The sequence below is a fragment of the Brachionichthys hirsutus genome, chromosome 23 (genome assembly GCF_040956055.1).
Source record: "Brachionichthys hirsutus isolate HB-005 chromosome 23, CSIRO-AGI_Bhir_v1, whole genome shotgun sequence".
Lineage (NCBI taxonomy): Eukaryota > Metazoa > Chordata > Actinopteri > Lophiiformes > Brachionichthyidae > Brachionichthys > Brachionichthys hirsutus.
Window position 1 is genome coordinate 2723789 of NC_090919.1, and position 24275 is coordinate 2748063.

The window sequence follows — 24275 nt, forward strand, 5'->3', positions numbered from 1 at the left end:
AGGGATAGTGAAGGTGAGACGAGGTCAGAGGACAGACTCTGATGATTTGGACATGTCCAGAGGAGAGACGGGGACTATATCGGTAGAAAGATGCTGAGAATGGAACTGCCAGGGAACAGGGCAAGAGGACGACCCAGGAGACGATACATGGACGTAGTGAGGGAGGACATGAGACATTTTGATAAAGTTCTTTGGAGAGGTTGGGGTATGGCCTAAGAAATAACCCTTTAGATTTTGGTGCTGATCATAAGATGGATATTTCTGTAATAAGCCTGTTTGCAATTTATGTAGAAGAAGCGAGTCAAAAGATAGAGAGAGATGTTTTCTCATGCCATAAAACCTGAATTTGTGGATTTAATTTTCTGGCTTGTCTTCTTGTCACAATGCATTGTCTTTCAGTAAGAAATTTATATTTTCAATGACATTTTGAAGACATTTATTTCATTGTAGTTTCACGTTCATTGCTGAACTGAGACTTGTTCTTCTCGCGAGATGCGATGTGACAAAAGTCGCATCGTATCTCACCACTAACTCTTGTCAAAATAGTCGATGACGTATCGTTCGGACAGCCAATTAGACAAGCCGAACGCATTTCTACCTGCAGACCCCGAACTCTGTGCGTGACAGGATCCACGGCTGCACCTGGAGAAGCGCGAACGTCTCCTGCAATGACAGGTAAGTCCTTCTCGCGTGTTGTTTCGGTATTCGTTTATTCTCAGCTAAATCCCGGTAACTTTCTCTTGTGCTCAGATAAAGTTAAAGAGCTCATTTCAGAGTGCCTCCGGGCCCGGGACATGGCATACTGTCCGTACAGCCGGTTCCCCGTCGGTGCCGCCATACTAACAGCAGATGGCGCTATAATCACAGGTAATCAATAAACATTGACTTCAGTATCTTTAAGAAAACATAAATGTATTGAAAATTATTTGTTACTTCTTTCGGTGCTATATATATATATATATATATATATAAAAAAAAGATTCCTAAGTTGTTGTTTTTTTGTATTTTTGTCCAAATTAAATGTTCCTGATCATCTAGCAAATTCTATTTAATGATAATTTGAGTGAATAAAAAGTGTAGTTTTTAATGCCGATTTATTTTATTTATGTAAATTAACAACATGAGCCTCCATGGCCCTGTGTGACGAACTAATTCCTCCCTTTTGATTGAATGGCATTTTAAAAGCTGCAGTTTGTGTTCACACTGTCTTTTTCCTAAAATAAAATACAAAAGAAATATAGGGGGGGAGATGAGGAGGTTACAACTAATGCATTTGAAAGTCATGAATGTAAAAAGACTTGATTAGTCCCACATAGTCCGGAGTGTAAGTATTGTTGTATTTTCAGGGTGTAATGTGGAGAACGCCTCCTACAGTCTCACGATGTGTGCTGAGCGGACGGCCGTCCAGCGGGCTGTGGTGGAGGGACACTGCCAGTTTACTGCCATTGCTGTGGCTTGGTAACAATTCACCTGCGGATATTAAAGCCACATCAAGACTTTCATGCATTCATACTCTCTACTTTCTATACAGCGACATGAAAGATCGCTTCATCGGACCATGTGGAGCGTGTCGTCAGGTTCTGATGGAGGTGACGCATCTCTTTTACAACCAGTATAGATAATGATTACCCTGTGATAAGAAAGTGCCGCACTAGAAACACTACCTGGCTCTTTAAGTTGTGTCTGTCTACTCTACTCTATGCTAGGCTCATTTTCTAATGCAGGGTGAAAATAAGTTGAACTGTATATGAAGCAGATGACATGTTTTCATTGTGCTACGTATTTCAATTTATTTTTTAATGTTGGGTTGAATCAGACACACAACTGACGGATTTTTTTGTAAACAGGGAAGACTAACTCTTCCATGTCAGACCTTTATCTTGTTTTTTTTTTTTTGTAAACAATGGGTGTGTGTGTGCAGCAAGCGCCACTGTATGGCAGACAGGTTAAACATTAATAATTTTAATTTGGCCAAGTAAACTGTTGGTGCTTGCACAAAATGTAGTCCACCACTATTGAGCACATTCTCTTGATAAACAGAAGAGGTTTATTATTATTTTTTTTTTAAATCACATCACTTAACATAGTATTGAAACTTCAAATTCAGAAATGTTGAGATGCATTTTTTTAAACTCCTTGAATATTATCTATTTTTAAATGAGGCTGAACAACTAAAAAAATAACATATTTAAGGTCTGCAGTAAATTGACATATTTTTCCAGAAGATTTTGGATATCTCACATGTCTTGCATTAAAAAAAAGAAAACGGACAAATTAACAGTATGAATACCAAATGGTAGATATGAATATTAAGAATATTTTTGAGTGGTATACAGTATGACACTGGCATGCATCACTCTCTCTCCAGTTTGGACCAAACTGGACCGTGTATCTAACCAAGCCAGACGGATCTTACAAAGAAACCAGCCTCAGTGAACTCCTGCCTCTGGCGTTCACCCCAGACGACCTCACAGAGAACTGACTATCACAGACATAACTTATTTTGTACTCTAGTACTCTGCCACATGCTGCATCTCTGTTCTTACAATTGTGCAAATGATGTAAACAATAAAAATAATTTCAACCAAAAAAGGTGCAACTATGTATTATTTATTATTAATAGTATGTCTAGTTTATCCAAGGTAACTTGCCTTAACTAAACTAAGCTAAATTGATGGGCAACAGCTGTATTGATTAACAGCTTAATCAATACAGTATCGACCATTTCATTGGTCCTGTTAATAATTTGATTTATAATTTCTACATGAGCTCGCAAACAGATTAGGGGATCCACTATATATAATAAAATAAAATATAGATTTCGGGGTTTGGATCGAGTGTCAATTTAAAAATGACGTCACCTACGTATTTGTCACGTGACGTTAGTGGGCGTCTTCGAAACCTGTTTCCGGAAACATGGAGGCTGTTGTGAGCGATGTTGTAGCGCCTGAAGACCTTTTAGTAAGTTTTTATATAATTAAAGCGCGGTTCCTTCGCTAAACATACATACTTATACATAGTATACACATTAAATACAGATATGTGTTTTTAAAATATATACACGCTTGCGAAATACAGTTATTCCGTTGAAAATAAGACGCGTCTGAGCTTCGTCACGTAGCTAGCAGAAATGCTACTATTGATGTTTATGATGCGACACGGTGGTTGTTTCGTCGTCATCGCCGATAAAAGACGAAAGGACTATTTTTATCTGAAAGTAGATATATATAACTCAAATTAAAGTTCATTGACGATACATGAAGGACGGTTTCTGTTTCATTTTGTAGAAATTTGAGAAGAAATACAACGAAGAATTGGCGAAGGGAGCCGTCTCCAAAGAAACGAAGTTTGAATATGCTTGGTGTCTGATCAGGAGTAAATATACGCTGGATATCAAGAAGGGAATTGTGCTCTTGGAAGGTGAGTTCCCAATTCTATGTAATTATCGATCTATCTTTCCTACTCGTGACAAGTTCTCTTGTGAAGGCTGGATAATGTTCTCAAAATTGACATATCAGTGTGTTAAATATGAATTTCACTTTCATTTGGGGGTGTGTCTTGACTGTATTGTAATTCGGATGATATTTTATTCAATTGACCAGCCCCACTTGAATAGTAATTGAACGGTTTGAATCTTTTTGTCGTGTAGAGCTTGTGCAGAAAGCATCCAAGGATGACTCTCGGGACTTCTTGTTCTACCTTTCAGTGGCCAACTACCGACTCAAAGTACGTGTCGTCCCTAAACTAATTCTAATACTGACACGGTGGAGCATCGCACATTCATTATATTTTATACAGCGCATGTCAGAAAGTCTTCCCTCTTGCCTGTTCTTTCTCCAGGAATATGAAAAAGCATTGAAGTACGTCCGAATTCTTCTGCGGAACGAGCCGGGGAACAAGCAGGCTCAGGATCTGGAGAAACTCATCGACAAGGCTTTGAAGAAAGGTTAAGCGCCAGTTTGAGTCACAGCTGAATGGCAGAGATGAACGACTTGTTATCAGTGGAATGAATATGGAATCCTGACTCTTTCCTGTCGTCTAGATGGTTTGGTCGGCATGGCGATCATTGGTGGAATCGGCATCGGCGTGGCCGGTTTAGCGGGACTCATCGGCTTGGCTGTGTCAAAGGGAGGTGCTAAATCCTAACTTGGATTTGGGGACCATGTGTCATCATTTTGTTGGACTGACACACTGACCACTTTGCCCCCCCCCCTACTTATGTAAAGATGTTAAATGTACTGCAGCACATTAAAGGGTTTGGATGATGCGAGTGAATAACCTGTTTTCATACATTAACATGAGTGAGATCGGCTATATTTCTGGCATCACTTAGCTGTTTATCCTTCATCAACACCACATCGTGGCACTTTCTTCACATTTCTGTTAATTAAATAGTCAAGCTGCAGCTTTTATGTTAATTCTAAGCGTGCACCTTATTTACATTCTGTAAGAATCCGGATAAAAGGGCGGGTTTGAATAAGTTGTTGAGAAGAGCGTTATTTGTGCTGCAGGAATTGGGATTGCCGAAAGCAGCAGTGTGTTGATGGGGGGGGGGGGGGAGAGTTTACTTTACTACAAATTTACTTTGTCCTGAATACAACTTTATTCGAGGACATTAAAGCCTTTGTTAATGTAAAATAGTAAATACCATTACTAACCTACACCTGTTCTATACGTAACGGCTTGTATTTTCATCTGGTTCAATAAAATGATTTTGAACGGAGCGTTTTCTGTGTCGAGTTGGACTCAGACAGTCTGAGATCTCTGAGAGAACAAGTCCAAAACTAAATAATTTTAATTGACAGAAAGCTCTTTTGTTTCATAAAATAGAATGATCCTTGGGGAAGATGGAAAATAATTTTCATGAACTGGTTCTCTGTCAGGTAGATGGCAGTCATTTTCTTAAAAACCACCTGTTGACGGAGCAAAGTCTCGCTCATTTATTATCGCTGTCATATATTGATACGATCGAATTTACAGATATGTAATTTAGCGGCTGCTGTTTGTCATGGTTGTAATATATATGTTTGAGGCATTTGCGTTAAAGCTGGATTGCATATATCTGAGCAGGAACATGTCTGACCTAGTTCCTTCGCATTTATCATCCTCACATTTTGACCCCCCACCGAGTGATTAAAGTGGCTGTTTTACAACAGGAAGGCTCATGGAGTCCATCAGTTATGTGCGGGGTTATTAGCCTTGTGAAATGTTACTCATTAACCTGCCCGGCAGGACCGAAACTCTCTAGACACAGGAATCAGTGAGAAAAAAATAATAATCTTCATCTGTGTAAAACAGGTGAATGAGTCAAAACACTTACATAAAAAAAAACACTTTAAAGTCAAACATTCAGTGCGGCTCAGATCAGCTTCAGTGAGTTTTGGTCCAACGTTCATTGAGGAACTGCTGGTTTACCTAGAAAAAAAAAAGAGAATGCCGAGAATATGTTGCGTTGCTCAACTCCCCGACTCGCACCTAATAGACAAGTCATCACAGAGACATTTAAAGTTACTGCTTAATCCAGGAGAACAAGCGTTTACTGTCACTGAGTGTCGCAGAAGGAAGCGAGGAGATGCACTGATTGTTCTTTTACTGTCATGTGCTTTCATTGAGTAATACTTCCTCCAGATTGAGAAAGGACTTGCAGAGAAGCTATAATTTTGTCCAGAAGGTTGTCCCAGAGCGAGCGAAGATGGGACACTGTGTCCCATCTTCACTATATTGGCAGGACACCCTGCAGGAAATGTCATCATGTTTTATCTACCATAAATCCACACAAGAGAGCTTTTTTATTTTTTTAATACCCATAAACCCATAGATGAGCTGTTTCAACAGCAACACGTTTCTTCAGTTTTGACTGACAAAAGCAAAAACCGTCAGTGTATTTTAACACAAATATTAAAATCATCTTTGCCAAAATTCCATCTTCTCACTCATTTGTAAAAATTTCAAAGCAATGGGAAATGTTAAAAAAAAAAAATCTGCTGTGGGTTGGAAATGTATTAGAATGGTTTTAATTACATTTTATTGAATTAAGTCGAGAACATTCTGTGTGTAACTATTTCTCCTTCAGCAATCGCCTGAGCACACTCTGTCCCTGATGCGCATACTTCTTAAGATCTAGTACCATAGCTGTAAAATAATAAAAACATTATCTGCATTAAGAACCCAGAGTTTATGACCCAGGCGTGAACGGATGACTCAGGACCAAGCAAGGATCGCTTCTGTCTCTTTATGCACCAAATTCACTTCACTTTTATTTTCCAGCTGTTGTATTCATGTCCAGTTTTTATTTTATTTTGTATTTTTCTGTTCTTCGCTCTCCTCTACATTGTTTCCTCTCATCCCACCTCCCTTTTAATGAATTCATCTTACAAAAAATATTTAAAAATTATGAGCTTCTTGTTCAGGGGTCACCTCTAAAATAAGTCCACAAAACTTTGTTTTCAAAGACAGAAGGACTTTTGCAAAAAGGTTGTTTGCAAAACACACACACTGGATTTGGAGGATAATTAATGAAGACACCCACAAACACAGAAACTAAGCTGCAAGGACGGTTTATCTTTTGATTCAAGGCGTGGCCCTCAAATGACATGTTGCCACCTTTACACACTGCCGAACGTGAATCTTCTGGCCTTCAGGTTTTCAAACCAAAACACAACAAAACATAATTATTAACATAAACAAATGTGCACAATTTGTGTTTTTTTAAAAATAAAATTGTAAACAAAAATACATCCAAAACTTCTCAGAAATCCCATCAAATGCAATCATTTATTTGCGATCGAATTCATTTCGCACCCGTGATTGAATATGTTTAATAAACATACACAGATATGAGAGTCATTAAGAGGCAGGTGACCATTGGACCCTGCGTGAGCTGATAAACACCTGTTCAGTTTCAGGGGTGTAAAATACAAATGAAAAAAAAAAAAAAAAGTGTGTGAGGTGAAAGGGGAGGAGAGAAAGTAAGTCATATAAATCATTATACATATCTGTCGGGGCCAGACACATCTCAGAGCGATGATCCAGATGCCACACGCTCAAACACGCACTGGCTTTTCATCACGCAAATCGGATGTTCTGAAAGGTATCGTTTTTATTTAAGAAGCCGACATCTGGATATAACTTCGCCTGACTGCTGGGCCTTGGAGAGGGTCATGGATCCAATCGTGGAAGTCGTGGCTTTGGTGTTGGGGTTCATCAGTTGGGTGATGGTAGGGGTGTGCTTGCCCAACCGCTACTGGAGGACGTCCACCGTGGACGGGACGGTCATCACCACCTCCACCATCTATGAAAACCTGTGGATGTCGTGCGCCACGGATTCAACCGGGGTGCACAACTGCAGGGAGTTCCCGTCGCTGCTCGCTCTGAGTGGTATGTTGCAAAAAAATAATAATAATTCTGTTACCAAATGAATTAAGTTTTTTGATCCGTCATGCGTCCATCAGATATTATATATTGAACTGTCAAAATCAAAATGTGTTTAAATATGGCAAACTGGACAAAAGAGTTTAGTTTTCTTTGTTTATTTTCATAATGTTTTTTCAGGATACATTCAAGCATCTCGCGCCTTGATGATCACTTCCATAGCGCTGGGCACCTTTGGACTGGTTTTAGCCTTGATCGGGTTACAGTGCTCAAAGGCTGGAGGAGAAAACGACATTCTCAAAGGGAGAATTGCTGGCACTGCCGGGGTTCTGTTTATACTTCAAGGTAACACAGATGATTGTTAAAATATAATATGATAAAACATTTTGTTTTACATAAATGAAAATTCAATAAAAATATACATTTCCTCCTGGTTTCTTGGAAGACTCTGGCAGCTTTCCTGCCTTCTCAATGATTAAAGAATATTTGGGTTTTCTTTTTTCTGCCAAAAGGTGTGTGCACACTGATCGCAGTGTCCTGGTACGCCTTCAACATCACTCAGGAATTCTTTGACCCTTTCTATCCTGGGATACGGTGAGATACCAGGCGTAGAGGATGGGATGACAAAAAAGGCCTGAGATGAGGGTGGCTAGATGAACTCTGTTGTATGCTGCAGGTATGAAATAGGAGAAGGGCTTTACATCGGTTGGTGCTCCTCTGTGCTCGCCATCGCCGGAGGAGCGTGTCTCACCTGCTCCTGCAAAATCGGCACAGGGGATAAATAGTGAGTACGATGATAAATATTTCTATCTGAAAAAGATTAATTCATATTAATTAAATTTTGCCATTGTTTTACAAGCATTTCCATTTTTCCCTGGTTGGTAAAATTAAATTTTAAAACAGCTAAATAAAAATATATGCGATTTTTTTCCAATTCTGCTTTGCCATACATGATACATACACATTACTTTACTTTCGCTGCATAATCTCTTCCGACCTCTTGTGGACAAACTAATTACTACACAAACATTTTTTTTAATCTGAATTTGCTGATAAGCACAAAACTATGAACCCCCTTGTTTGTCAATTTGTGATATATTTTAATGGTGTAATTTGTCATTATGTCAGACCAATGAAGTTTTAACAAGCTGCACCACCAAAGGAATGTTAGGTAAAGATGATCTCATATTTTGTTTCAACATCTTGTTTTGCAGCCCTTTGCCTTATCAACCCAGAGGAACTGTATATTCAGGGGCTGCACCAACCAGAAGCGTAGCTGCTAGCACTTATGGACGGAACGCTTACGTTTGACCAGGATAAAACAGGAAAAAAAATAAAAAAATCTCTTACGATTAGCGGAGGTACATTCTTACCTCATGTGAGATTTTTTACAGGTGGGGGCTGGTTGCCCTAGTTATGTGGAAACAGTTGTTGTTGTATATAATAACATTTTACATAAGGATTTTATAAAAATTATAACTTTTAATGTTGTGCAAAGCAAATAAATGTATGACTGTGCCAACACATGAACATAGTATGAATGCAATGATTGTATTTATACTTCACAAATGATGTTAGGATTAATACATTGACACAGACACTGTTATCATTTGATTTCTGCGTAAATACAATTATACATGCAAGATTAATTTTGTCCTCCTTTGTACAGTTTTATAGATAGACCTATGAAAGAGGGTTAAATCCTCATTTTGACGTATTTTCTGTTTTGTTTATACCTTTGCAACCAATAAAATGTGTTGTGTTTGGTCATTTGAATTTGACTTTTATTGTCACACTTCTTCCATCTCAAATCATGTCTTTACATTTTTCTTGGACTGTTCATTATCCATATAGATATAACTCGCTTCCTGAAATGACACCTGCTTTTGGCGAAAAAAAGGGGTCAGGGTTAAAATAGCTCCGCCAATCAGAGCAGTCCACGTTTCGAGACGAACGCGGAAGTGTTGTTTGTTGACCAATCACGGAAACACGGAAATATAATACAGAAAGAGAAAGGCAGACATCGCCTCCGGCAGGTTTCTTTGACACGTAAAGGGAGTCGGCTGTTTACTTTACCGTCGCTATGTTCGGTGACGGTGTTTTAGCACCGAATAGCAACAATTTACTCCCGTCGGTGCGGAAGAGCCCATTTTAATCGTCAGAATTTTTATCGGGAACCTTTTTTTAGATGCCCAATTTCTCCACGGGCTACTATTAAAGCGGGACCATGAATAATATACAGTCGTAGCTATTTTTTGTGTGCTTTGCCAGCTGTAAAACAATAATTTAGTGTATACGAAAAAGCGCGAACAAAAAACGACCTCAATGAATAGAAACTTTTTATCCCACTCGACGTGTTAGCGGAGCCGTTAAGTTGGTAAAGTGTGGCTAATTTCAGTGATGGATTCTTGTCGGCCGACGGGACTCGGCGGGCTCCTGTGTTCCCTGTCGCTGTTGTGTGTCATCTTGGACATCCAGCTTGACGGTAAGTCAAAGTTAAATAAGTTTTTAGAATAATTCTAAAAACCCTAGGCTAGATGTACATAGTTTATATAATTGTGTCGGCTTTCCTAACCTGCTCTAGAACGCTGCTTTGCTGAGGTCCCCACCGCCCTTAGCCTTCCTGTAAAATGACAAGATGCTAATTCAGACAGGTAGCTAGTTTAGGCTGAACATAGCAGGCGCATAAGGTCGTTATAAGTTGTAGTAACAGCTCAGGACATTTGGTGGGCTTCCTTTGTTTTGCTTTTGTCAAAAGGACCTTCACTATCTCAGTTAAGTAAAAAAAAAAATGAAATGAAAAACGTATTAGCGTTGGAGGAGGTATGGAATTTAAATGACTTCTAAAGACACCTTTTAATCCTTCTGATTCACGACTGTAGTGTTTAAATTCATTTAAATAATAAAAAAAAAAACCCCGACAGACAGACTGTGTTATAAATTGCTTGACCTGACTGCGTAGCTGATGTATTTCTAGTGAGGCTCAATTGCCGTTTTACGTTACAGGAGTCTTGGGGGCAACTCGTGTCGAGATCGAGCACCACTTGGAGATGGGCCGCAAACTTTTGGCTGCCGGTCAGCTCGCCGAAGCCTTGTCCCACTACCACTCGGCCGTGGGTAAGGTTACACGCAGATATGCAGACACCCAGATGCCGACACACGTTTATGTTCTCAGTCCTAGCTGACATTTCCATGCCTGACCCCAACAACCGTCTGCCTTCTACCACGTTAGCAGTTAAATACTCTTAAATACTTGCCACAGATTCACAACTTTCCAAAACAGATGAGGAGTTTCTCGTCTTTTTATTCCAGAGGGAGACTCTAAGAATTACCTGACCTTCTATAAGCGAGCGGCAGTGTTCCTGGCAATGGGAAAGTCCAAATCTGCCCTGCCAGATCTGACCAAAGCCATCCAGCTTAAGCCTGATTTCCTTGCTGTAAGACCACCTGGACAAAAAACAAAATTAACGGACGAGTCCATGCTTTTGTCCCTTGAGTCTCTCCCTTACCTGTTTGCGTTCCTGCACTTTCAGGCCAGGATGCAGAGAGGGAACATCCTGTTAAAGCAGGGGAACACACAGGACGCCAGGGAGGATTTTGAAGCCGTGGTAAGTTGGTCCCAAAACGCTGCTGCTGTCCTTTCAGCGATCGGACCGGAACACCCAGAATGATGTTTGATCATTTTTTCCTCTATTAGCTGCATCGCTCTCCGGACAACGAGGACGCTCAGGACCAGCTGATGAGGACCAACGAGTTGGAGGAGCTGCAGGAGGAGGCCCATAATGCCTATCACCACGGGGACTATAGTGCTGCCGTCAACGTTTTAGAGAGAGTCATTGAGGTGTGTGTCAGCTCTGGAATGGAGTAGGGTGTTGGCAGCTAAGGTTTGCATTTAAAGCCCTTCCCATTACATCTTCTCCGATGTTGTATTGTGTTCCACGCTTTATGGTTGGACTGTTTACCATTTATATTTCAAACATCGCTCCATAAAATCTGCAGAAAAGACAAAGCCTGACTGCCTTTTGCGATGAATTAGCTTGCTCGTCTTTTCACCCTCTAAAAATGTTCCACCTTTTTTTTCCCCAGATCTCTCCCTGGGATCCAGAGTCCCGGGAACTCCGTGCAGAATCGTACATCCGAATGGGGGATCCGCAGAAGGCCATCCAGGACCTGACGCCGGCCACAAGATTGCGTAACGACAACCGCGCCGCCTTCCTGAAGCTCAGCATGCTGCACTACAGCCTCGGCGAACACCACGATTCTCTCAAGTAAGGCTTCCTCCGGCCAGACTGAATTGGCAGAGTCTTCCAAATGGAGCGGATTTTCTGCTTTGCCGCCGTGTCCAGCTGTGGCTCATCTGTCCGTTTATTTTTGCGCAGTCACATCCGAGAGTGTCTGAAGCTGGATCAAGACGACAAAGAGTGTTTCAGCCATTACAAGCAGGTGAAAAAGCTCAGCAAGCAGCTGGACTCGGCGGAGGAACTCGTTAAAATGGAGCGGTAGGCACTACTTTGTGAATCCTGCATGTTTTTGTTTCTTAAAACCATCATCTTCTAAAAAAAAAAAAAAAAAGACATGCTTTAAAATGGTCTCCTTTTGAAACTGAAAAAAACAACCATTTACAATTTGTAAGATAAAATGCAGCCTCGAATCAATGTCATTACTTTATTACAATCCCTTTTTTTTTTCTTTTACTGAATTTTCTCCTCGCCAACAACTAGGCATGAGGAAGCTATTGATAAGTACGAGTCGGTGATGAAGACGGAGCCGAATGCCCCGTACTACACCAACCTGGCCAAAGAGAGGATCTGCCACTGCCTTGTCAAGGTGAGCGCGAGAGGAGGATGCCGGTCCGTTGCTGCGTTGGAATCATTGCTGATGATCAGGAAATCTTTTATTTTATTTTTTTTAAGTTGTGTGTCTGACGCTTTGTTTCTCTGCAGATAAATTTTGCTCCTGAGGCGATCGACGTGTGTTCGGAGGCCCACCAGAGAGACCCCCGGAACGCCAACGTCCTCCGAGACCGAGCAGAGGCTTACATCTTGAACCAGGAATATGAGAAAGGTGAGAGAACGAAGCCTTTCCGACAGACGACGCAGATTTTGGTCATTTGGAATTCCTTTTATTTAATTTTATTCTCATTCGTTTTAAGTCTAAGATACAAAAAAAATACAGGAAATCATCAGGCATGACAGATTCACATTATCGATGGTCGACGTCATCTTTATTACAATCTTGTAAGATTTATTTACTTGCAGGATTTTTATCAAGTGTAGTTTATTTGAGATTTCATGGTGTTTAGAAAGAAAAAGTTCGACTTCATTAATGTCCAGATGCGATCAGAGCCGCAGAGTTTTGTTCATATCTTATATGTTTGCTTTAGCTGTGGAGGACTACCAAGAGGCAAGAGAGTTCGAGGACAACCAGGAAATAAGACAAGGCTTGGAACGAGCGCAGAAACTGCTCAAAGTCTCCCGTAAGAGGGATTATTACAAGATCCTTGGTGTCGGCAGGTAAATGCTTTGGTTAAAGAATAGTTGGCACAAAAACGAAAATCTTCCATCCAATCCATCCAGCTAACTCTCTTTGTTCCCCCTCAGGAGCGCAAACAAGCAGGAAATCATCAAGGCATACAGGAAGCTAGCACAGCAGTGGCACCCCGACAACTTCCAGTCCGAGAACGAGAAGAAAGACGCGGAGAAGAAGTTCATTGACATAGCTTCAGCTAAAGAGGTCCTCACCGACCCAGGTTAGTGGGCACCCGCTCAGAGTCACAAGGGCGGGGGCACTTTGATGAACCTGAGAGAAGACGGTCTCAGTGAAAACACTTTGCTGAACGGCGCACTAATTCTCCTTCTGCCCTTTCATAGCGAATCTTAAAGGCTCCTTTCCCCTTTTGTGGAAATGTACTTTCTAGCCAAGACTTGGAAAAGATTGAAGTCGCGCTCATGTATATGAGCGAAATGTCAATTTCATTACCAAGTTACCCCAGATCGGTTTGTTCGACTGTCTGACGTATGCGTTATGCTGATTCGGATTGGAGTTTTAGCATCTTTAATCTGTCCCTCCTTTGTCTCCGTCTCGTCAGAAATGAGGCAGAAGTTTGACGCAGGCGAGGATCCTCTGGATCCAGAAAACCAACAGGGCGGAGGAGGAAGAGAACAAGCCTGGCCTTTCCACTTTGATCCCTTTCAGTCCGGCGGCAGCTTCCACTTCAAGTTCCACCATAACTAGAGAGGGACTCGATAAAGTCAGTGTAGCGCCGGGACATTCTGCTGATCCATGGACAAGTCTTCCTCAGAACTTGTACTTTACCTCGGATACAGTTTTGTTGGTTACTTTGTTGATTTTCTTGTGTGCAAAATGACCACAAAAAATACAGAAGTCGGATGAACTTGTTGTGGTCGGAGGAAACGAAGTCTCAAGCACACTTTTTAATCTTTTGGACGCAGTCAGGCGGGACTTTCAGGGTGTCTGCTCTTATTGCTTTTTTCTTTGTGCCATTTTTGAACCTTATATCAAGAACCCATGGAATTTTTTTTCTTCTTCTCCCACACAGTTGCTCCCGCTTCGATGAAAATTGCTCAGTATTCTTTCAAAATTAATTCCACGTTTACTGATCTCAGTCTGGATTTTTTTGACCAAGTCAAAACTTCTCTGACCGAGAGAGCCAAGCTCTTCCTGCATGACGACGGGAGTTTTTGTTAAGCATTATTAAAGGAAACTCAAATGGTTTTCGGAAAATCCTACAGCTTTCAAATCAGTGCTGCTGCGATTTCGTTTCAAATTACGTTTAGATTTTCTGCAGCTGTCTTCATTGGAATCTTTTGTGAATCCAAATATTTGTGCAGGAATATTGTTTCTTCAAAAAATGCATCCAGCTATATTAACTTGGTTAAAACTCACAATACTAACATGGTCATGGGAAGAAAGAATATCTGTGGAAGTTGATGACAGAAGCTAGAATCTCTTCTTGGTCACTCATTTCAAATGAAGCGTTTGGAAAGTCGCTCCTGTAGCGCGTCTTTGGTCGATATCTGTGGGCCTCGTTTAGAAAGAGTTTACAGAATGTATATAATTTATCAATGGCATATTTGTGATGAGGCCCAGTTTCAAAACGAAACCATTAAATGCTAGCGTTGTAAATAAGACTTCACATGTGAGTTTAACTGTAAGTTAAGATATTATTTTAAATATTTGACTTTTCCCAACTCAAACTTAAGTTATTTTGTCAGGAATGGCCGAAGGATTGTCGCGTCTTTGGATCTCTCCACTGCTTGATTGTGGGGACCAAATGTTTCAAGCTCTATTTAAATCGATTGAGTGGGACAGTTTTGTTTCTGGATTTTTTGCTGCCAAATCGAATGAGCTGATATGCTCAAATTAAAATCTTAAAAGGTTTGTCTTGATTTTTGATGCACAACAGGCAACAACACAACCCCCCCCCCCTGCAGCTACAGACCTATTAGTGGAGGCTAAATAAGAACTAATGTTCACTCTCACTGATATTTAACCCAGACTTCTAAAATGTAAGATCCTAATAACACTGGTTTAATGTTTGATACTAAAATAATTAAATCAGAACCAGCGGTATCTTGTTTTTTTTATTCCAAGAATATTTTCTGTCAAAACCTCGGCTGTAAAATCAGTTCGACGCTCAGTAACATGTAGAACTTTGTATTCAACTCATACAAATGAGCCACAATAGAAGCTGAAATCTGAGTCAATGTTAATGACACGAAGTCTCATACAGCAACATTTTTAAAAGCTCATGAAACCTTTTCACATGTGTTGTGCAGCCGTCGCTGCCAATTGGACTTTGAGCCATGAGAAAATGGCTAAATCCATAATGTTGACACCAGAGTTCACCATTTCATCTGTAGAGATGAAACAATTTCCACTCTCCATCTGAGCTCAGTCTAAGGCCATCCAGCTGACCCCATTGAGCCTCTTTTGAGTCCTCCATGTTGCCCAAACATCAATGATTCGCTCCAAATCCTTCCGAGTCTTCCAAACTGTCTGCCTCGACTTCGATGGATACTATGTGGTGTCCGGGAATCATGGCCAGGCCCAGGACTCTGGGTTCACCCTGGGAGAACATGTCTAAAGACACAGAATACATGTTAGTAGGGCAAGGCTTGTTCCGATCCTCCTCTGCCATCTCGAGTCTTCGCTCACCTGTGGACTTGAGGAACTCCTGAGCTGACCCGAGGATGACGTTGCAGTCTCGGTCCGTGCAGAGGAAGAGCCCGACTAGGGTCCGGCCATCAGTCATGCAGATCCTCATGTTTTTGTTCAGGAGCCCGTCTAGTTTCAGCCCGGCATGGGATGAGGAGGAGGAGGAGACTTCTGAAGGCTCCTGGGTTTTGACACAGAGATAAGAAAGCTTGCAACAACTTCATCTGGTAAATCTCTGACCTGGGGCACAGCGGTAGCATGTAGATATATATATAACTTAGCGTGTAGCTTTACCTTGCAATAGATATAGTTAGTACGAATACTGTGCCTACTAATTAGCAAACATATGTTTCGTGCTTGGCGTTTGTGCACGTTTGAGAGGTCGCTTGTTGCTAATCAGTAATTAAATACTGATGGTGTTGCGATACTAAAAACTAGCAATTGTAATCTGGACCAGGATAGTACGTATAAATAGCAATCTATCGCAGTACTTATGATCATAGCCGCATTCAGGAAACGGTACTTTGACTTTGCGGATATAAACCTAGTCCAATGGACGTCATCTCGTAAAGACATAATGTTTCATAGTTTGCACTGGTTACTGATCAATTCCATTAGCGAGCTAATTCATTAGCAAGTGTAAATTTACAACTAAACGATTGAAAAATGAAAATGCGAATACAAACATGAGTTGAAGGACCATTTTCTTCAATCATTGTTACCATTACTCCCTCCTCTCGTCCTACGTTTGCGTACGGAGCAATTTTACTGACGGACAAGCTAAACCGGAAGGTGAAATCTTCTTTTTCCTGTCGCTGTAATCTGATTTTTTTAAAAAAAGAAAAGAAAATCTGTGATGTTGAATAGTAGCAGAATTGTACTGCATTGTGTTAAGTTTTTAGTGTTGCCGACAAATTTAAATTAGATTAAACAAACAAAAAAGACGTTTCGCCCAACGTGGGGCTCGAACCCACGACCCTGAGATTAAGAGTCTCATGCTCTACCGACTGAGCTAGCCGGGCACTACGCATAGACCATCCCATGATTAGTTTGTAAAATGTGCCTATAAATCAATTATCAGTGGAGAAATGTATTTAGAAAAAGATACCAGTGGGTTTATATTAAATATCTACGTCCCTGGGTGGGCTCGAACCACCAACCTTTCGGTTAACAGCCGAACGCGCTAACCGATTGCGCCACAGAGACTGGTAAAACCGCATAGCATGAATGAATATGTGAGTGTGTATGGCGCCCTTTCACTAAAACAGAGCGCATTTTATGAGATTAGTACTTCTAATATTTCAAACAGCTTTTACATCTCAACAAACTAGAGATGAGCGGTTTCGGCTGTTTCGAATCTCCGCTGAAGCGTTTATTACATTCACGTATTTAAAAAATCCCATTTTAACACAGGGAGGGAGGGACTCGCGACCGAACCACGTGACCAAAATGCGGAAATTGTGCACACAGGAGAAAGCGCAGCTGAGGGCGGGCGTTCGGTGTCCGTCAGTGTGTGTTGAGCTGCGTGTGCTTCGGAACCTTTCGGACACTTTCGCGGTGGTAAAGATTATTTTAATCTGCGCAGGTGTGTGTACGAGTTTCACCCGCAGGTAAGCTTTGACGAGCATAGTAAACAATTTACGTTTTATATTTTTGCGTTAACGCGTCAACTACGTTTGGGAAATTACTAACAACCCAGCAAACAGATACATTTACACTAATATTCACGTACTACCTGAAAATATAATTATTTGAAGTGACGTTAATAATGTTTGTCTACGTATTGTATTACCTATACGTGAAAAAGAAAAAGAAAACAGCTGTTTATAATATGTGTACTGCAGATATTAGCGTTTACAGTTATTTTAAATATATGATTATAACTTATTAATGTTATTTTATGTTATTTATTGTTTTATTTAATTTATACGTCTCTCTTTACTAATTTTGAAAGTCATTCTTTATTACAAAACCGATTAAAAGTGAGGGGGAAAAAAATCTGGAGAGTTTTAAAGTGATTCTTGGTGTTTTTGCGGATGTCAATGCTTCCTGTTGGAAAATGAGGGAGGGTATAACAGTCTTATGGAACTCCACCTTCTAAAAGGAATCACAATTAGCTCAGCTCCGCAAGAATCTTTAGTGGCAATTGTTCATTAATGATTTATAAATGAAGAGTCTAAGTGGCTCCAACTGCTGCAAGTCACTAGTAAAACTGTTTTCACTTTTTTTTTCCAACAAAGCCTCAGCAGTGACGCGCTTTACAAACACGCTTGTGTCTCTTCTATTCTTCTATTCATGCCGAACGCCTCCCAGAGATGCGCTGCATATTTTCCAATCTGCGTGAAGCCTACAGACGGCTAATCCTCTTAGCCTCTTTTGTTGTTTTCCTTTAACCGCCGACGCTCCTGGTTCGACTTGGGCTGCACAGATGTGCAGGGGGTGGGGGGTCATGATTTAGAAAGAAAAAACGCCCCCGGCAGGCTCACTGGGACGAGCCGTTTTATTCCAGTGCTCTTCAGTCGATCGAATCATTGTCCATTGTTTTTCTTTATGAAGTTAAATGCTGCTTCTCTGTTTTCCCAGGGTTTTTGCGGGGGTTGTTCTGAGGTCAGGGCGGAGGAGATGTCTAGGCTGTGACGGCGTGTGTCCAAGTGTGTCTCTGCTGGACAAATTCCTGGGACATGGCTGCCGCAAAGAAGGGTGAGAAGAGCCTTTTTTCATAATTACTTTAAAGCCCCTTAATGCCAGATAAATCCGGTCATGAGGCCTCGAAGGCAGGAATGTGTAAATGAACTCATTGTGAAGAGAGGACGTCTTGGCACAGATTTGTAAATGACCTGTCATATTGTTATTTTTTTATTATTATCCTGAATGTGGAGCATGCGAACTCTCTGGAGACCTTTCTGTTCTGAAAGCTAACACAGAGGGGACTTCCTCGTTAAAGTAAAGATGATAATTCTGCAATAATTCTACCAATGGCTGATGTTTCCTGCCTCACGATATTAAAAACCACAGTGAAGGCAATGGAGACGAGTCGTGGGAGGGCCCAAAGTGGGTCAGACAATAATACATAACAGAGTAAACACTATCTAGCTGTTTGTCTGGCAGCATTTTCTTCCCACACCACATGATTGATCCCCCCCCCTCCGGCCCCCCAAGAGCACAATAACATCGATGATTTATTTGTGAAGTTTGAACAGAGTTCATTTCGGGTATAATTTCCACCACAGGGGGCAGTCTGACGGGAATAAGACCTAAACTGTGCTTTAAATCGCTTCGCATCTTATAAATCTTTTACCTTTTTGATTTCCTGCACCTGCTTTTGCATGTAGCGCTTTCGATATTAAACGTTGGCTTTTCTTACAGCGGCACCCATCCCTCATTTCCTCCCTCCGTCTCGGCAGCGATCCTCCTCGTACGGAACGCGACGCGACTGCTGAACTCATTATTGTGGCCCAGATTGCTGATTTCTAATCTCTATTATGAGCCCGCATAAAGGTTTAATGGAACAAGGAAGCTTCTGTGTAAAGCGAGGGCCATAAGTCTGCATGAATTCAGCCAATGGAGCCGTTTGAGAGCGATAAATGGTTCTTTGATGTACAATAGTATGCGGAGGCTTTGTATCCTTTCATATCCAGTTGAAGGTGGGTTCGAGCTCTGACCTTCGGTGGCTCTTCTCGCTCTCTCAGGTTGCGCCAAGACGGGAGGAGTGCGCTTCTCAGACGAACCCTCCGCCGCCGGGGCGCCGTCGCACGTCCACTTTGACGAAAAGCTGCACGACTCGGTTGTCATGGTCACGCCAGAGGACGATGGCAACTTCATGGTCAAGGTGCGTTTAACCTTTTAGTTTCATTTTGATTTCCAGGTTTACACGTTTGTTATGGAACCCTTTTGTTCTTAAACAATCAAAGGCAGGCCATCAGTTGTGAATGTCTCTGCTTTTAAATTCCGTTCTCGTGATTCCATGGCGACCCCCCCGGTTCAATCTTTAACCATCGTCAGAGCTAACAATTAACTGTCTTTCTGCTTTGAATCGTTTCAAACTGTCCTTTCACACAAAGCAAAGTGAACATCAAAGAGGATAATTACGGTACAATTTCACCACGACTCACTGCCGCTGACAGAGAAATGAGAGCGGAGATAATTCCGCTTTAATAAAGCCTCGCTTCTTCCTTCGGGAGGGCCCCCCCCCCCCCCCAGGCCTCATTCTGCTGCGTTCTATCCTTTCAGCACCGTCTTTCTTCTGCAACGCCCCGGCTCCGAGCTAGGGGCTTTCTCTTAAGGCTACGGGTGTTAGCATGCAAATATGCTAACTGTCGATTGTAGTTAAATAGTTAGGCCTCGTCGTGGGGGGGGGTCGTCGATAACGCCTGCATGGATCTGTTTGGAGTCTTCTCTCTTGCAGTAGTTGGTACATAAAGGGTGAGCTGTTGCAGTAAACGTATATATTTTTAGTCTAAAGGCAGCGTGGAGCTCGATAATGCTTTGAACTACTTCGACTACCATCGAAGCATTTCACAGCTTCCTGTTTTTAGAGAGAGAGCTACAGCTCTCTGACGCTCACGGAAGCATTATTGCTCCTCTCCGTGCGTCGTCCCTTCCTGCCTCGACGCCGTTTTCAGAGTCGTAGGGCTGAAAGCTGACGTTCGCAGCTCTGGCCGGAGGCGCCTGCAGGCTTTATCCGTCCTCGCCCGCGCCCTCCCGACGGTCTCCTGTTCCGTCTCGCTGTCTCCCCTGTGACTCTATCACTCTACTCTCTCTTTTCTTACATATTGTGCTGCCTCGGAGCCCAATATTTCCTCTGCCGCTTGTCTTCTGACACTCTAAATATCTTTCCCTGCGCTTGCAGGTGGGCTTCCTGAAGGCGCAGCACCGATATGAAATAGTGTTCACCTTGCCCGAGGTCCCGGCTTTGGGGAAGGATGCGTGCCCGGCCCCCGTGCCCAGTCCGCACCTTCGGATCACTGACATAGCAGCAGCACCAGAGGGTAAGAAATCAGAAAGGGAAACACGACGATCTGCAGATGTGCATCCTGTACTCTGATTACTTTTACATCTAAACTTGTCTTGACGCTGATAAAGCAAACAAGAATCCTGCACAAGAATAAGGAACTGGGGAAAGTCCAGATCCGGGAGCATTTTCATGACTTCCTTTTTAGAATTGTGACATTGGATGTTTCTCAACCCCCCCCCCCCCCCCCCCTCACTCCCAAATTACGCAATAACTCCCTATTGGATCATGCCCCGCCCCATTGGACATGACAGCTAAATGAGCTACCCCAGACATTAGCCACACACTGTTTAGCGTGTTTGACCCAGATACTGCTGAACCCGTCTACCCGGTCGTTTCCTGGTCCTCGACCAGCATTTGGGATTTTTTGTTTGTCTTTCTACGAGCCCCCTTTCTCTGATAAACACACACTTGGACTTTGAACTTTCATCCCTCCAATACTCTGCCCACTCCAGAGAAAAATCAATAAAGATATTATTATTATTACGATGGGCTTCATGTTGATTTTGATACTATTCTTCCTTCTATTTGGTTGTTCTGTCTATTTTCATTGATGCATTAAAAACGTGTCCTTTTAAGCAGAGCGAGAGGAGGAAGTCCCGCCTCTCCTGATTGTTTCTCCCTCCGTGTTTCCCCAGGAGGTTTGAAGGTGACATGCGAGTACATGGCTCAGCAGGAGGGAGTGCTGTGTGAGGAGGCGCTCCTGCTGAGCGAAACCAACGAGGACGTCTGTGTTCGGGTCAGAGTTCACGCCAGAGTCATGGGTGAGGTTACCCCCGGGCCGTGCGGTTCATGTTACAGCAGGCTGTCGCCTCTAGCTGAACGGCATTCACGGTCATGTTTTAATGCCCGTTTTCTGTTTGTATGATAAATTCTGACTCGAAGTGTTTTTTAAATTCATGAGAGAAAAAAGGAAAACAGGCTGAATGTTACAGAAATGTTTTCCTTCTTTCTGAGATTCAGAAGTTGTTTCATCATCAAACGCAAAACGCTTCACCTTGAAGAGATGAAAGTTTAAATTTGTACGACTTTCGCTTGCATGATGCCGCCACCTGGTGGTCATGACAGGTCATAGAGAGACCGTAAACGTTTTTGCTGTTAAAAAAATCTTTTTTAATAAAGATGAGTAAAGATGAGTGCAGCTTTTCCATATATGCGCACTTATTTTTCAGATATAGCTGCCCTTGTAGAGTTTATCGTGTTATTTCGTGAAATGCCTGTGATTTATTGAAATTTTCTTCCACTTAAATCGGTGTCAGTGAGAATAATTTGCGTCAGCAGATGGAGAATTGGGTTAAGGGGGGACGCGCGCGTTTCCATTTGTGCCCGGATAAATATAGACCAAGTCGTGTGTGTTGGAGCAATTCTTTTTACCCGCAGCGTGGCCTGAACATCTGTCCAGATCGACGCGTGTAACTGCAGGCCTGGATGATGATCCGATCAGATTAAGATGCACATCTGCTCATGCTATCGCGTTTAGCTGCACCGCTGCGATTACATGCGGCCTTTCAGCCTGGGGTTGCTTATTGACGATGTATTACTCTGATTGAGAAATTGTTACTGAAAATGTATTGACAAGGAGGAGTGGGGGCCATTACAGGATTTCAGCAGAGTTGTGTTGTTGGGGTTGAAGCTGTCAATGAAACCAGATGTCGTCTAGAATGGTTGGGAGTAAAGGAAAACACAAAAATAAAAGTTCGTTGCATTGGCCGGGAATCGAACCCGGGCCTCCCGCGTGGCAGGCGAGAATTCTACCACTGAACCACCAATGCTTCGATGGAGTGTGTGCTTCGTTTAGCCGTTACTGAAGGTTTTTCTGTCCTTGCCCCCCCCCCCCGCCCCTCATAGATCGTCACCACGGCACGCCCATGCTGCTGGAGGGAGTCCGCTGCGTGGGTGTGGAGCTGGAGTACGACTCGGAGCAGAGCGACTGGCAAGGATTTGATTGAAGATGAATAAAAAAAAAGAAAAAACCCCGCAACAGCCATTTTCACAAGTCACTTAAAGCGCTTAGATGCATTTCAACTGTATGGATTCGTGACGTAGGCAGCATCTGGAGGTTTATCTTCCGCTCGTCTTTGTCGACTTGTACATTCCTCGTTGAGCCTCTAGGGGCCAGCAGTGATCTGTGAATTAGTGACGCCTCAGCGCCTTTTCCTAATCAGCAAACTTTAAAAACTGCATCCCGAGGGAATCCACTATGAGGAATCGAATAACGTGCTCCCGATGAATTTAGAAATGTCAAATTAATCTATAATAATTATTACACACCTGCGCAGATCAAAGGAAAGAAGTTGAGGCGATTATCAACGCCAAACCTGTAATACTCACATCCAACCACAGGAGGGCGCGCTAGTCCACTGCATTTGACGCTCCTGAAATCTAAGGATGACGAAAAAAGGTTTTATGAACTTTGGAAATAGCGTTTCTTTTCCTTCAACCTGACTTCAGTTTCATTTCATTTCTCAGAATGAGAATATTTAAAGAGTGTATTTCTTCTGCCTCTACGCATGCGCTCTGTTCAGGTCTGTTCTTCTGTGATGATCTCCCTCTTGTGTCAAATAGTGCATCGACAAACAAATGTTTTATCCTCGACTGAGAAACGTACAGCGAAAACTATAGTGTCACAGAATTAAAAAATAACAAGATCACAGCCAATATGGAATCAAACAGACACAAAACTACAGTTTCTGATACTAATTTAATGATTTAAGACATTATTCATTCTGAAATGCCAAGTTTCTGTTTCCAGTCTTGGAAATGTGACAATTTTCCCATATTTGTCTAATTTCTATCTTTTCAGATTTAATATTTATTTATTTATTTTTTACTTTTGATCAAAACACGACATTTGAAGATCTCATTTTAAACGCATGCTTGCAAAGATAATTGTCAATATTTTCTAATCTTCTAATCCTGAAAACAATGAGAATGATCAATAATGGAAATAAATAATCTTACATGAAAATTGCTTTTCACTATAAGAGGCCGTACTGTAACCGGACCAGACCCGTTCGGGAAGGTTTCCTTTCTTTTATTTTTAATTCACGAACCCTTCAGAACGTACGAGTGACGCAAGTGCCTTCCCGTTACACCCCACCTGCAGTCAACTTGAGCCCAGTGTAGTTTTCTATCCGCATCCTACTGGACCTGGAATGAAACAGACGGGCCACATGCAGGTCACTGATCTATAAGAATCCTGTGCAACAGCTGCTGCTTGTCGTCATTCCAGTGTCCAGTGTTGACTTTTTTTCTGCTTTATAACCTGATTGAATAAATCAGCCTTAAAGGAAATTACTTCCTATAGTTGACAACACACTGCTGGTGTTCTTAGTGCAGATTAAATAGGTTCATTTAGTGTTTGCTTGTGTAAAATATATTTCTTCAAGAATGTGGCAGCTTGTTTGTTGATCTCTGCTCCCTGTGTGTGTGTGTGTGTGATTTGTATTTTTGAATGTGAAAAATAAATGTCTGCATATTTGAGTTTTGTTGTTTATTGTGGGTATGATGTGAATGTTATTGTAATTTAGATTTGTTTTAGTGAATTATTGGTTTGTTTCATCGAAATTGTGTTTTAATTTGACCTCAAGTACATTAAACTGCACTGTGTTGAACCATAATGCTGCATTCAGGGACTGAAATCGACCCAGAGCTGTGAGAATAAACCCGCTTTTAATCATCAACAGGTGGTTTGAAGACGAAAACAATTCATCTC

General features: G+C 41.8%; 6 protein-coding genes and 3 non-coding genes across 9 annotated transcripts; 5 read left to right on the top strand and 4 right to left on the bottom strand.

Moving 5' to 3' along the window:
* The first annotated feature begins 668 nt into the window (after positions 1-668).
* zgc:103586 lies at positions 669-2482 on the top strand. The gene is made up of 5 exons (XM_068756092.1): positions 669-675; positions 751-867; positions 1347-1458; positions 1532-1589; positions 2369-2482. Exons 1-5 carry the CDS (start codon positions 669-671, stop codon positions 2480-2482), a joined length of 408 nt encoding a protein of 135 aa, XP_068612193.1.
* Positions 2483-2901: 419 nt separating this feature from the next.
* On the top strand, positions 2902-5073 carry fis1 (fission, mitochondrial 1). Its single transcript, XM_068755812.1, has 5 exons — positions 2902-2961; positions 3288-3420; positions 3650-3726; positions 3841-3946; positions 4043-5073. The coding sequence occupies exons 1-5, from the start codon at positions 2917-2919 to the stop codon at positions 4144-4146; spliced, it is 465 nt and encodes a 154-aa protein (XP_068611913.1). The 5' UTR covers positions 2902-2916; the 3' UTR covers positions 4147-5073.
* Positions 5074-7160: 2087 nt separating this feature from the next.
* cldn15a (claudin 15a) lies at positions 7161-9046 on the top strand. Its single transcript, XM_068755723.1, has 5 exons — positions 7161-7377; positions 7552-7716; positions 7884-7965; positions 8048-8155; positions 8586-9046. Exons 1-5 carry the CDS (start codon positions 7161-7163, stop codon positions 8680-8682), a joined length of 669 nt encoding a protein of 222 aa, XP_068611824.1. The 3' UTR covers positions 8683-9046.
* Positions 9047-9765: 719 nt separating this feature from the next.
* On the top strand, positions 9766-14772 carry dnajc3b (DnaJ (Hsp40) homolog, subfamily C, member 3b). Its single transcript, XM_068755767.1, has 12 exons — positions 9766-9856; positions 10378-10488; positions 10684-10808; positions 10905-10979; positions 11069-11212; positions 11458-11639; positions 11751-11870; positions 12093-12198; positions 12315-12435; positions 12755-12884; positions 12972-13120; positions 13460-14772. The coding sequence occupies exons 1-12, from the start codon at positions 9772-9774 to the stop codon at positions 13603-13605; spliced, it is 1494 nt and encodes a 497-aa protein (XP_068611868.1). The 5' UTR covers positions 9766-9771; the 3' UTR covers positions 13606-14772.
* Positions 14773-14987: 215 nt separating this feature from the next.
* Positions 14988-16320, bottom strand: naa38 (N-alpha-acetyltransferase 38, NatC auxiliary subunit). Its single transcript, XM_068755920.1, has 3 exons — positions 16236-16320; positions 15550-15730; positions 14988-15474 (listed from the first exon to the last, which is right to left on the bottom strand). The coding sequence occupies exons 1-3, from the start codon at positions 16272-16274 to the stop codon at positions 15350-15352; spliced, it is 345 nt and encodes a 114-aa protein (XP_068612021.1). The 5' UTR covers positions 16275-16320; the 3' UTR covers positions 14988-15349.
* Positions 16321-16498: 178 nt separating this feature from the next.
* On the bottom strand, positions 16499-16571 carry trnak-cuu (transfer RNA lysine (anticodon CUU)). The gene has a single exon. It is a non-coding gene; the product is annotated as a tRNA-Lys (tRNA).
* Positions 16572-16681: 110 nt separating this feature from the next.
* trnan-guu (transfer RNA asparagine (anticodon GUU)) lies at positions 16682-16755 on the bottom strand. The gene has a single exon. It is a non-coding gene; the product is annotated as a tRNA-Asn (tRNA).
* Positions 16756-17108: 353 nt separating this feature from the next.
* adissp (adipose secreted signaling protein) lies at positions 17109-22605 on the top strand. Its single transcript, XM_068755940.1, has 6 exons — positions 17109-17159; positions 18133-18249; positions 19239-19378; positions 20399-20537; positions 21199-21324; positions 22409-22605. Exons 2-6 carry the CDS (start codon positions 18231-18233, stop codon positions 22507-22509), a joined length of 525 nt encoding a protein of 174 aa, XP_068612041.1. The 5' UTR covers positions 17109-17159; positions 18133-18230; the 3' UTR covers positions 22510-22605.
* Positions 22262-22332, bottom strand: trnag-gcc (transfer RNA glycine (anticodon GCC)). The gene has a single exon. It is a non-coding gene; the product is annotated as a tRNA-Gly (tRNA).
* Positions 22606-24275: the final 1670 nt, after the last annotated feature.